The 11,667-nt window shown below is 43.4% G+C and overlaps 1 protein-coding gene across 1 annotated transcript; it reads left to right on the forward strand.

Annotated features, from left to right (window-relative positions):
• Nucleotides 1-271: 271 nt before the first annotated feature.
• On the forward strand, nucleotides 272-3,003 carry LOC118782832 (frizzled-9-like). Its single transcript, XM_036536420.1, has one exon. It carries the CDS (start codon nucleotides 911-913, stop codon nucleotides 2,660-2,662), a length of 1,752 nt encoding a protein of 583 aa, XP_036392313.1. The 5' UTR covers nucleotides 272-910; the 3' UTR covers nucleotides 2,663-3,003.
• The last annotated feature ends 8,664 nt before the right edge of the window (nucleotides 3,004-11,667 follow it).

An 11,667-nucleotide genomic window follows, 5' to 3' on the forward strand; every position in this document is an offset into this window, starting at 1 on the left:
CAAATCCCACGAAATCACTTATGTTATTTTTTTACTTGTGGCGTAGGCAATGTTGTAAACACTCCTGTCCAAAACAACACAATCATTTTTATTATATCGATGAACAAATCAGAGCGTCTCAGAGGGCACTCCAGCATAAACCGTGCCCCAGAAAGAGTTTTGGGCGGATATCTGTATGCTAATTTAAAAAAACGCCTATTTCGGTTGGTCACAGCCGTAGGGAAATACGTTCGTCACATCATTCCCACCCCCATTTGAGAAGAGGCTGTGGGTAGAGTGGAAAGTTTAGTCTGCACAGGGGATGGATGGATTGAGTGTGAAACAAAACTAAACATATCGGCTCCTGCATACTATTGAAAACAGCCGCACGTCCTGCAGAGAATTCGTTTGGAACAGCACTAATACCATTCGAACTCGTGTGGTCCATTCGTTGAACTTAAGAGCGAGAACAACGAAACATGTTAAGGTAAATAACAGTTCAGATTGGCTTGCTACCGATATTTGCTTTCGTGTAGCACCAGCTGCCTTGCAGAATGATTTTTAAATGTTAGAGTTGTGTAGCCTACATCGTTGCTTCCATTCCGGTGATTTCGGAATGCTACGATAAAACTGCATATGTCGCTATCACAGTTCGAGCTTGCCACTCAAGAGAAAAACACGTTTTGCGGAGGAGGGTGTACTTAAAGGGAGGATGATTTCAGCGTTGTCTGGTGGACCATTTTATTAATTTTTGTGTTGTGGTCGGACAAACGGATGAACAACTTTCTTTTGAGCTGAGCGGGCCGTGAAACCACAACGTAAGTGTGCAGTGTGTCCTTTCCGAACGTTTCACGTTACACGTGGGATTTCTAAATTCAAGACAACATTAAAGAACGTTTAATGTGGCTTAAAGAACGTTTTTAAGGACAGCATGGAAGCCTTTCATCTGAAGATTGTGATTTCTTTGTGGTGTCAGCTGGTGATTGCTGGTTCCAGTTTTGAGATGGGAGCTTATGACACAGACCGCCGCACGCAGGCACAGTGTGAACCCATTGTAATTCCTATGTGCCAGGGCATCGGATACAATATGACTAGGATGCCTAACTTCATGAAGCATGAGAACCAGAACGAGGCTGGCATTAAATTGAACGAGTTTGCTCCGTTGGTGGAGTACGGCTGCGACGTACACTTACGCTTCTTCCTGTGCTCACTCTATGCCCCTATGTGTACTGATAAAGTGTCCACCTCTATCCCTGCCTGCCGGCCAATGTGTGAGCAAGCCAGGCAGAAGTGCTCTCCCATCATGGAAAAGTTTAGCTTCGGCTGGCCTGACTCACTGGATTGCTCCAAGCTCCCTACTAAGAATGACCCCCATTCACTGTGCATGGAGGCGCCTGAAAATGACACAAAGACAGAGACCAGGAAAGGAGAGGGCATGCTTCCAGTGCCCCCTAGGCCCAGACCACCAGGCACTGGGAACGGGCGCTCACCTGGAAGCTTGGGCTCTTGTGAGAATCCAGAGAAATTTCAGTATGTGGAGAAGAGCCAGTCTTGCGCCCCTCGTTGCTCGTCTGCCGTGGACGTCTTCTGGTCCAAACAGGACAAGGATTTTGCCTTCATCTGGATGACCGTGTGGTCCACCCTGTGCTTCATCTCCACGGCATTCACTGTGCTGACCTTCCTCCTGGACCCCCACCGCTTCCAGTATCCAGAGAGGCCCATCATCTTCCTCTCCATGTGCTACAACGTCTACTCCGTGGCCTTCATCATCCGCTCAGTGGCCGGCGCGGAGAACATCGCCTGCGACCGCGAAAATGGCGAGCTGTACATCATCCAGGAGGGGCTGGAGAGCACGGGCTGCACCATCGTCTTCCTCATCCTGTATTACTTTGGCATGGCCAGCTCCATCTGGTGGGTGATCCTCACTCTCACCTGGTTCCTGGCGGCAGGGAAGAAGTGGGGGCATGAGGCCATCGAGTCCCACAGCAGTTACTTCCACATGGCTGCCTGGGGCATCCCCGCCATGAAGACCATCGTCATCCTCACCATGAGGAAGGTGGCAGGTGACGAGCTGACAGGGCTGTGCTACGTGGGCAGCATGGACGTCAGCGCCCTCACAGGCTTCGTCCTCATCCCCCTCTCCTGCTACCTGGTCATTGGCACCTCCTTCATCCTGACGGGCTTCGTGGCCCTCTTCCACATCCGCCGGATCATGAAGACGGAGGGCACCAACACAGAGAAGCTGGAGAAGCTCATGGTGAAGATCGGCCTCTACTCCATCCTCTACACCGTCCCGGCCACCTGCGTCATCATCTGCTACTTCTACGAGCGGCTCAACATGGATTACTGGAAGTTCAGGGGGCTGGAGAGCAAGTGCGCCTCTTTCCCCGGGCGCAGGAACGAGGACTGCTCCCTGGAGTCCTCTGTGCCCACGGTGGCAGTCTTCATGCTCAAGATCTTCATGTCCCTGGTGGTGGGCATCACCAGCGGGGTGTGGGTCTGGAGCTCCAAGACCCTGCAGACCTGGCAGGGCCTGTGCAGCAGGAAGCTGGCGGTCAGGACTAACCGGAAGCCATGTAGCGCCGTCAGCTGCGGCAGCACGCACTGTCATTACAAGGCGCCCGGCGTGGTGCTCCACATGACCAAAACGGACCCCTATTTAGACAGCCCTACACACGTCTGAGGCCAGTGCAGAATTTTTTTTTTTATTCTGTTCGTCTCGTATGGACAAGGCCAAAAAAGGGGGAAAGTGACAGTATTCAAATATATGGAGGTGAAGTTTGGACTACAGCTGATGTGTAGCAGGGCTTGGCAATGACAGCCTTTTGCCCTTCTTTATGCTGGCTTCAGGCAAGGCTTTTTATCATCCGTGTTGCAAGCTGTAGAATAACAAATTTGATTCTGCCTATCCTGGAAACGTTCCAGGCAGACTTAGAAGCAGCATTCATCAATTAAAGGGAAAGAGTCCAGTATGACTTTCAGTAGAAGTGCAGATCCTCTCAGTTAACTTACACTCTCAGTTACCGGGCAAACATAACTGCATAACAAAATGGATTTTCATGTGCAAAATGGGTTTTGTATCCTCATTGCATAAAAAAATCTGCTTAAATATGTTTAAATGTTAAAGCTATTTATTGTATGTATATTTAATTTCATTGATACTTGGTGTTTCACAAGTTTCAAAGGTTTATGTATATAGTACAGCCTTAACGTAAGGGTCTGGAAAATAAGGAAGCTAAAGTGCCTTTTATGAAATCAATATTGTTAAAAAATAAGATAATAAAAACGTTTCTATGTTTTCAGCTTTGTTTTCTCAGTTATTCTCTGCTCATACATTTGGATTTCAAAAATGATAAATTGAGTCTAATAATAATTTATAGCATGAGAAAAATGGTTTAATAGAATTAGAGTACTGCCAGTGCCCTAAATGAAATGATGTATTCATTGTAAGCATTAAACCCACCTACTGCATGCTCTTCAGTGATATTTATTGCCCTAAGCATAAGAATGTTTGTTGTTTCTTTCATTGTATGTGCATTAAGGATACCTTATCGTGGCTCCAAGTTAAAAGCTGTATGGGGAACAGAGCCATAATGGTGGTTTGTCCCATTTCACTCAGGTTTAACGTGCAACTTGCCGACTCAGGCTTCGGATCCTCGCTCTTTGTTTGAGACGATTAGGATCTTGCAGAGGTTGTCTTGGTTACAGGCACTAAAATGCAGCTGTCCTTTTAACCCCTACAACATTTTGGGTTTCAGATATGATTATTTCCAATGTTGCAATATTATGTGGTGAAACTGTGACTGATATGTGGGCTAAACAAAGCCAGTGTAATGGTTTCTTGATTATCTGTGATACACTACTGAATTCAGGTGTCATTAAGTTATGTTCGGCTGAAATGATTTAAAAACAAATTTCATTTTCCTAATTGAATATCTCGGAGCCGCTATTCAATTTCAGCTATCTCAAAGAAACCTGACTAAACCGATAAACGATAACATCACCGCAAATCAAACATAATTCACTTTGCTTGGGGATGTTGTCTGAATATAAATCGGGGTGTAGCAAAAGTGTAGCATCTAATTTTCCACACTCACATTTAAGTGTATTGTATTAAAAGAATCCAAATGTCTAGGTAACCCAATGTTGTTTATAACTTGGTGTTCGTATGCTGCTGTGCTTTTTTAAATGCGGCACATATGCTGAGTAAGTATTATCTTGTATTCCAGTCAGTATAACCTTTTTGCATACAGTTTGTGGTGTACTCCTTTCTGATGAATGTTAGTGCATATGCTCAATTGCACAATGTCATCCTATGAATACTGTTGGAACCTCAATATTGCACTCCACACAGTAAGTGTTTTGGTAATGATTTAAATGAGCCCCTCAGGCCAGGTGGAAGTACAAACATGGTCAAACTGTGATATATGAAACCTTATAATACAACATGTAAAGTTACCTAATTGCTGCATGCACTAGCCTAGCTGTAAAGGAAGCTCATGTTTGTTAAGTTGTCCCAGTCACAACAAACGCTGTTAACATTTTGTCCAATGTTAATTTTATCTGTCCAGATAATTGGGCTCATTTTTTATTTCAATGCACAAGTATCTGTAGAGAGAGGCTGTGGTGCAGTTCTTCAGCAACAACATTGGTATACTTCCTTTCCTGCAGTCCTGTTTTCAAGTCCCTGTTTCTTTTTTTCCTGCAGAGATTGCTCACAGCATACTCAGCATCTCCTTAAAAGGGGAAAGCCGATGAAAAGGGAGACAGACAATGGCCTGAATGCATTCCCATCCACCATGCTATCAGTGTTTAAATGCGGAGGCTCTTCCTGAAATATGCTATTTGTTGCTGATTGAATGACTGACTAATTGGCAGATTTTCACACCTTTTTGTTGTCCCATTCCCCTCATCCTCCCAATTGAACAGTGCCACTTCAGATAAAGGCAGTTTAGTGATAATCTGTTCCAGAACAGGATTCATTTTGGATGTCTAAAGCTCACTGAACTGTGCTTAAATTTGTCAATTTTGAAACTGGTTTGTATTTATTGTCTTTCGTATCAGTTTTTTAAAGTTTATAAAAGGTTTACTAATACATTCATCATTGTATCCAGCCGTTTCCACTAAGGCATTTGGTAATTATGAAGAGTTCAGGTTTAAGTGTGTTGCAACCTGAGATTCAGACATTAACTGATTAGACTGCGGTTACTGTTGCTTTATTGGGGGTACTTTTCACAGCATATACACAATTAAATCAGTATAGGTATACAGCAGAACCTGTACATTTACAGTACATGGATGTCTCTAATCATTTATTTATTCATGTGGCTTTCTAAAGTAATTAGATGAGACTGTTTATTTATTTTGTATGCCTATATTTTTGGGGCTCTGCGTACTCACAAGATAGTAAAACTAAAACAAATTGTTTTGATTTTATTAGAAAACTGGTAGATTATGATATAACATATGCCAGTAAAATGACATTAATATAGATAATCTACTGTAATCATACTGCTTGAATATTCAAGGGAGCAGGTAATCTGGTAGCAAGTAAACCACATTCACAATGTCCGTTTAATGATTATAGTTGTTCACAGGATGCCTTGTACTTGGAATGGTGGTTTTGAATGAGGAATTGATGCATTTTACTGTCCTGTTCTGACAGACTATCTGGGAGGACCTAATCCTTCCCTTTCCTACCCTACCCTTCTAACCCTTTCCTAACCCCCTAATCCTACCCTTTTAGACACTAAAGATAAAGTGGACATTTTTCAGGGCTCCTTAAACATTTATGTGCTGTGCCTTATTTTAACCTGTCAAAACGAGTGACAGCTTCCCAAATGACATTGTTAATTCATTTTGATCATTCCTTTTTATTCTGCTTTAGATAAAATTGAAATAACTGGCCCTGGAACATGACAAGGAGGCTGTTGGGAAAAATGTAAAGAGTCTGGTGTTTGCCATGTGACAGGATATTTTTCTATATGTATTATAAGCTTCCTACAGATTGTGTAAAAGACTCTGGGAAGGTTTGTGCAGACCTGTTTAACCTTTGTTAATGAAACACCAAATTCAATATTTAAATACCTTGTGCAAGTGAGGGGTTTCAAAGTACAGGAGAGTGTCAGAAACAGGGTGGTGAATTTGGAATTGGTACTTAAAAGTTAGACACTTTTGATGGATATGTATCATGATTTTAAATTCTTTATAAAGGCATTGTCATCTTGAATAGAATTGAATAGAGTTTTATTTTCCTGTATTTTTCCTGTGAGCTCTTGGATTTCTAAGAAGTAGTGACTGGATTTGGAGTCAGTGGAAATAAGATACAATTTCCAGGGCTGCATATAACGGTGTTTACACATTAGCTCAATTGGCAGTTGTGCTCTCATTTCCAGGCTTACCTATGGCATAACTATGTATGTAACTCAGTTTGAATCCGGTACCTGAATGTTATCAGCTATAACTTTACTATACATGTCACTTTTAATGTCTTGTCAGACAACGAAAAGCACACATCGTCCAGTTTTTTATAATTTTTTCCAGGATGCTGGAAGTCATGTCATGACATTTCTCGCTAACCCTCTACCTCGGTCTGATCTTCCTGCCTGTGCAGCATTGTCCAATGCTTGGCAGAGCTAATGTCTTGGAGTGAAAACCACCTCCACATTTAACTATTTAAAAAACAGTTTGTTTTTGGAGCCTGTAGCTGAGACTCTGGTGTATTCAACCCACATGTACCAGTCACTATAAAGTTAAATAAATGCATGCTTCCTTTCAAGTTTATAAGCCAGCGACATGCCTAGAAGGTCTAAACACTTGGTCTTTAGAACAAAAACAGACTGCTCTGCGTCAGCCACACTACTGACAACCTTTTCGATATAAGCTATGCTGTAGTTTTTTCTCCCCTTTTTTGGAAACAGGAACGGAATGGACATGGCCATGTTCACATGCATTTGATATATTTGAAAATGGGGAAAAAGTGTCGTCCACTAAAGACAACAAAAGAAAGCCAAGCAACTCCCACCCTTTTTTTCTGTCTTAATGTGCTATTTATCTGGATCAGTGGGGCTTGGAAATTGATACCACCAGACTTGGAATTTTAGCAATTCTGCACATGGTCATTTTCCGAAGCTTTTGGAGGCTTTTGCAAACCGCTTCGCTGTAACCAGGAGAGGTGAGTCTGGTCTCCCCCCACTTCAAAGCGCCTGAGTTTTGTAGCGCTCCATACTCCGCATGCCAGGTCAATGAATGTGACTGTGTGACGCTTTTGAGAGCGGGACACCAGGCATGTAACCCCCACGACCAGACACAGAGAGGCTAGTGGCGGGCTTTCAGTCATGCCTCACCAGGCTCCCTCGGGGGTCCCTGTTCCAGCCACACCCACCTTTAGTATGGATATTCTATGTCTGCTTTGAAGGATTAAGTAAAAGTGATGGTGGGGGTTGTCTCACATGCTTTAGGGTTTCAGATACAGACTGCTGCTGCTGTATGTCCCACCAACAGACTCTCCCTCCTTTTTTCTTCCACCTGAACAGAGACAGTAGCTGTCATGCATGTTGCATTCTTTTAATGTGGCTTGCCTTTACAGGCATGAGATGCTAGAAGTGAGTCACTGATTCAGATGTAGTACATAAATCTATGATCTTAAGCACTTTTATGGTGTATATAATACGTTTTGTTTTTTAATGTTTTTAATGCCACAAATACATTTTATAGATATATTTGTCTTAGATGCAGTGTGAGACGGTTTCATAAAAGTGCGGGTCTAAAAATGAGGTAGCGAGCTGGCAATCTCCGGTATCTGTGTAATTGTCTGATGGCTTGAAGAAAAGGCCTCTGTCTGCCCATGTGTTTGATTAAAGGAGATCATTATGGCATCAGCCCACCCCCGCCCCCCCTTAAAAAAAAAGCCAGAAAAGGGGAGGAAAAAAAAGTCCCTCATTACTCCCCACCCCCAGGCGCTATCCCTTTCCTGGGGTTTTTTGATGTGGAAATGAGCACATTGAAAAGCCCATTGAAAACCTGCAGGCCCAAAGAGAGGTTTTTCCACCAAAGTGCACTGGTTTGAGCACTGTGTAATCCGTCCACACCACCACACACACAAACCACCCCATACTGGGCTCAAGTCTGCTTACACTCTCCCACCAATACACACACACATCCAGTCGTTTCACACCGCCGTGTAATAGTACGCACTAACCGCACAACACACTCACCAACACAAGATTTAACAAAACCACACACTCCAAACAATGATGCACACACAGCCTGGCTGCCTTTAGCTGGCCATGGAGCCCAGGGTTACTGAAAAACCTGGTAATTATATCCATCTCTGTAATCATATATGTGGTGGGGTTAAGCAAATATTTCTTTGTGAAAATCTTTCCTTGAGACCATTTTTTCGTGCAAGCGAGTAAAATAAACGGAAAGCAATCCTTTGAATTACTCTAAGGTTCAGAAAATTCAATATTCTGCAGCTTAGAACAGGGGGTCTTTGAATGTTTTTTTTTTTTGGTAGGTGTGCAGAAATTGATGAAAAAAAAGAGTGATTGAAGCAGAAACCTCAGCAGATCGAGTCCTGGTTCGCTGGTCCAAGTATAGCAGCCTCCATTCCAATACCTCTATCTGATCATAAACACTGAGCAAGGTGATGTGGTCAAGTAGGTTGTACATTGCCTCCAGAGAAAGAGCCAGTTCTAAGTGCAGCCATTCAGTTACACAGAGGAGATTCTAGAAATAAAAAACTAACCTGAGTGATGTATTTAATTATATTTAACTTCTGTATCTCCTCCCTACTTTTATACTGCATCTGCCACAGTGTTCATGGATAAGAATCGTACCACCATCATCAGTAGTCTTAAAATGGTAGAATTAGAAATGCATTCTCAACTACCCTTTCTGCTAAGATTCAGGTTGAATATAGAAAATATGACTGAACATTTTTCTGTTTGCTAGACTACAGAAAAAAAGGACTGGTGGCAGAGCCAACATCCCCAGAAAGTGACAAATTTACGTCACCCTCTCATCACTTTCACAGACCCAATGATCAGACGCTCCAGATTAGCTATGTAGGTCAGATGTCTGTGAGAGTTTCCCTCTTTTTCAGCTGCCATTTTGGTCCAGTTGCTAGGCAGCTTCCTTCTCCTGTCTCAGAGTACAAAGCCCCTCCAGAGAGAGCGATTCACAGAGGACAAAAAAAAAGCACAAAAAACGATGCGGCTTTCATGACCTGCTTTTAAAAGAGTTTCAAAAGGAAGAAGTAGTGCTCGGGAGCGATGCAATGAACCACCCGCTCGAGCTGTCCCGCCGCTGCCCGTCTCGTCCCTGTTGTTGTGGCTGCCTGATTCCCAGATCTCAGTTCTCGCAGGCTCCGGAGTCGCAACATGAATGTGTGCAGGTTCTCGTGTCTTTTATATGAAGCCAGCAAGGAATATCAAAGCTGTGACTTACTTGTCACTCTTTGCTGTGATGATTGACAGCCCGGCAGCCCCACCCAGAGCACAGTGCTGGAGTCAGAGGAGTGTGAGGAACACAGCGCTGTCATGCTGCTCACCTTCTGAGAGTCCCCTGTGTCACACTTCACCAGAGGTTTACCCATAAGGCTCAGACTCTGAGGGCCATCGGTCCTCTCTGATGTCTCCAGACCTCCCTTTTCCTCTCCCTCTGAGTTTTTGATCTCTTTGATGGGATGTTTTTCATCTCCCTGAATTTTTTAAAGTTTGATTTTGGAAAAAAAAAAACCATCTCAAATTGCAGTAGTAATGGTGGACAAATCAAAGGCTTGCGTGACATTAATGACAGTCCCTTTTTAGATTTTTGTTGATTAGGGATGTAGGGATCGGAAGGGTCTACATCAGAGGAAGGTTTATTTTAATGTGATCTACTCCATGCCAGGGCTCAGGCTGTAGCTATGCAGTTGAAGCCATTTAGAGGAGACACAATATGTTAGCATATAATTGACCTCAGAAAGTCTCAGTGAAGCACACATCAAGATATGCTTTTTTTTTGGATATTAACCAATATGTTTTATATGCAGATGGATCAGTTGGTCCCATGTTTACTGTGAAGAGAGATACTTTGGCTGCATGGGAGCTCCTTATGGGGTCTGAGAGAAATCACTGAAGAAGGCTTTTGCCTTATACCTGTCTGGGAGATTGAAGTGACAGTGCCAAAATAATGGTGCCCCCCACACACATACCCTCTACATACTCAAGAATGAGATATCCCAAACAAAGAGGCTTTCCTGTAACAGGGTGGGGGACTTTGACAGTCACCGTCATATCAAGCAAACACCACACAGTTTGTCCCCCAACCACAGACTTCAGTTATTTCATAGGATTTCACACACATGATGCCCCGTTATGGTAAATACTCAGTCAAAACACCACTTTTCCTCACGTTTCACACATGTGCTACTTAGTAGAATGGGCTCTTTTGGTCAAAGACCCAATCTGTGCCATATGTGTGCTGTCAGACCTTGTCCTCGGTGCAGATGGACCTCTTTGTTACCCGGCCTGTTTTCCACTAGGAAAGGGCAAGGGTAATTGTTTTAGGCAGCTCGTTGCTGTTTGAAAACGTTTCCTAAAAACTTTCCCCATTATCAATTAAGCCCTTTTTTCCTACCAGGGAAGTTGGCATTGCACGATCACTGTACATTAAGGTTACTGCAAAAGAAATGTTTTAAAAAGAACCATCTGGGCCATGTCCACACACTGGACCCTTTGTGGGCTGAAAGACAAGCAGTACCACGAAAAAGCTTCTCCTGCATGAGAGACATTTTGCTTTAATGTAAAAAATGGAAGCGATGGCAGTTTTTAAGTCTGTACCATTACCCACCAGCCCAGAAATACAGCTACACAAATAGTCAATACATTCTGAACAGTAAAAGTTACAGGATTTCGAAATGAATTGTGTTCTTTACACTTTGAAGATATATATTTGGTTGTTGAAGTTTGTGGTGAGATGGGGTTGGACGCTTGCGTCATTCCTCACTGAGTTTAGGGCCAGCACAAACAAGGCCAGAGTTGAGTCTCCCCTTTCCTTTTGAGAGTCACTTCAGAATCAAAACAAAAATGGAGACCTTTTTCAGATTAAAGTCATCCGAAGGACAGGGCCTCTCTCCCCACTTCATACCCCTGAGTTCCGGCAGGAAACAGTCACCATTTAATAATTTCAAGAATTATTTTATGTGTCTGGGCCTGTTTACTGCATAACACAGGCTTTGTAAACCGGGCGTCCCATGGTGGCTATGTCAGTGAGGTGCCCATTAGAGAGACCAGACATGCCAGCCTCGTTGTGCGCACCCCAGCTGGGCCATATGCAGCTTGTTAGCAACCCCCAAACCAAGGGACTCATCATACTGACACCTGGCTCGGCTGCCCCCAAGCCAATGGGTCTGGCATGCATCACCAGATGAGACATCTGGGCAAACAAGAGCTGCTCAGCAGAGATTTACCTCTAAATAGGCTGCATGTTTTATTACCTGCTTATTTATGCTGTTTTTAGGTGGTGTTTGTGTGCGATTGTGTGCACGCATATCATCACCATCCTCGTACTACGTCTTCCTGCTTCATGCTACCTAGTCTTCCTTTGCGATGACAACACAAAAAAATTGGTGACATGCCCGCTGCGATGTACTCATCACGTTGTTATATGACTTATCTCTGAAGATCTCTGAACTTGCAGTCC

The sequence above is a fragment of the Megalops cyprinoides genome, chromosome 9 (genome assembly GCF_013368585.1).
Source record: "Megalops cyprinoides isolate fMegCyp1 chromosome 9, fMegCyp1.pri, whole genome shotgun sequence".
NCBI lineage: Eukaryota > Metazoa > Chordata > Actinopteri > Elopiformes > Megalopidae > Megalops > Megalops cyprinoides.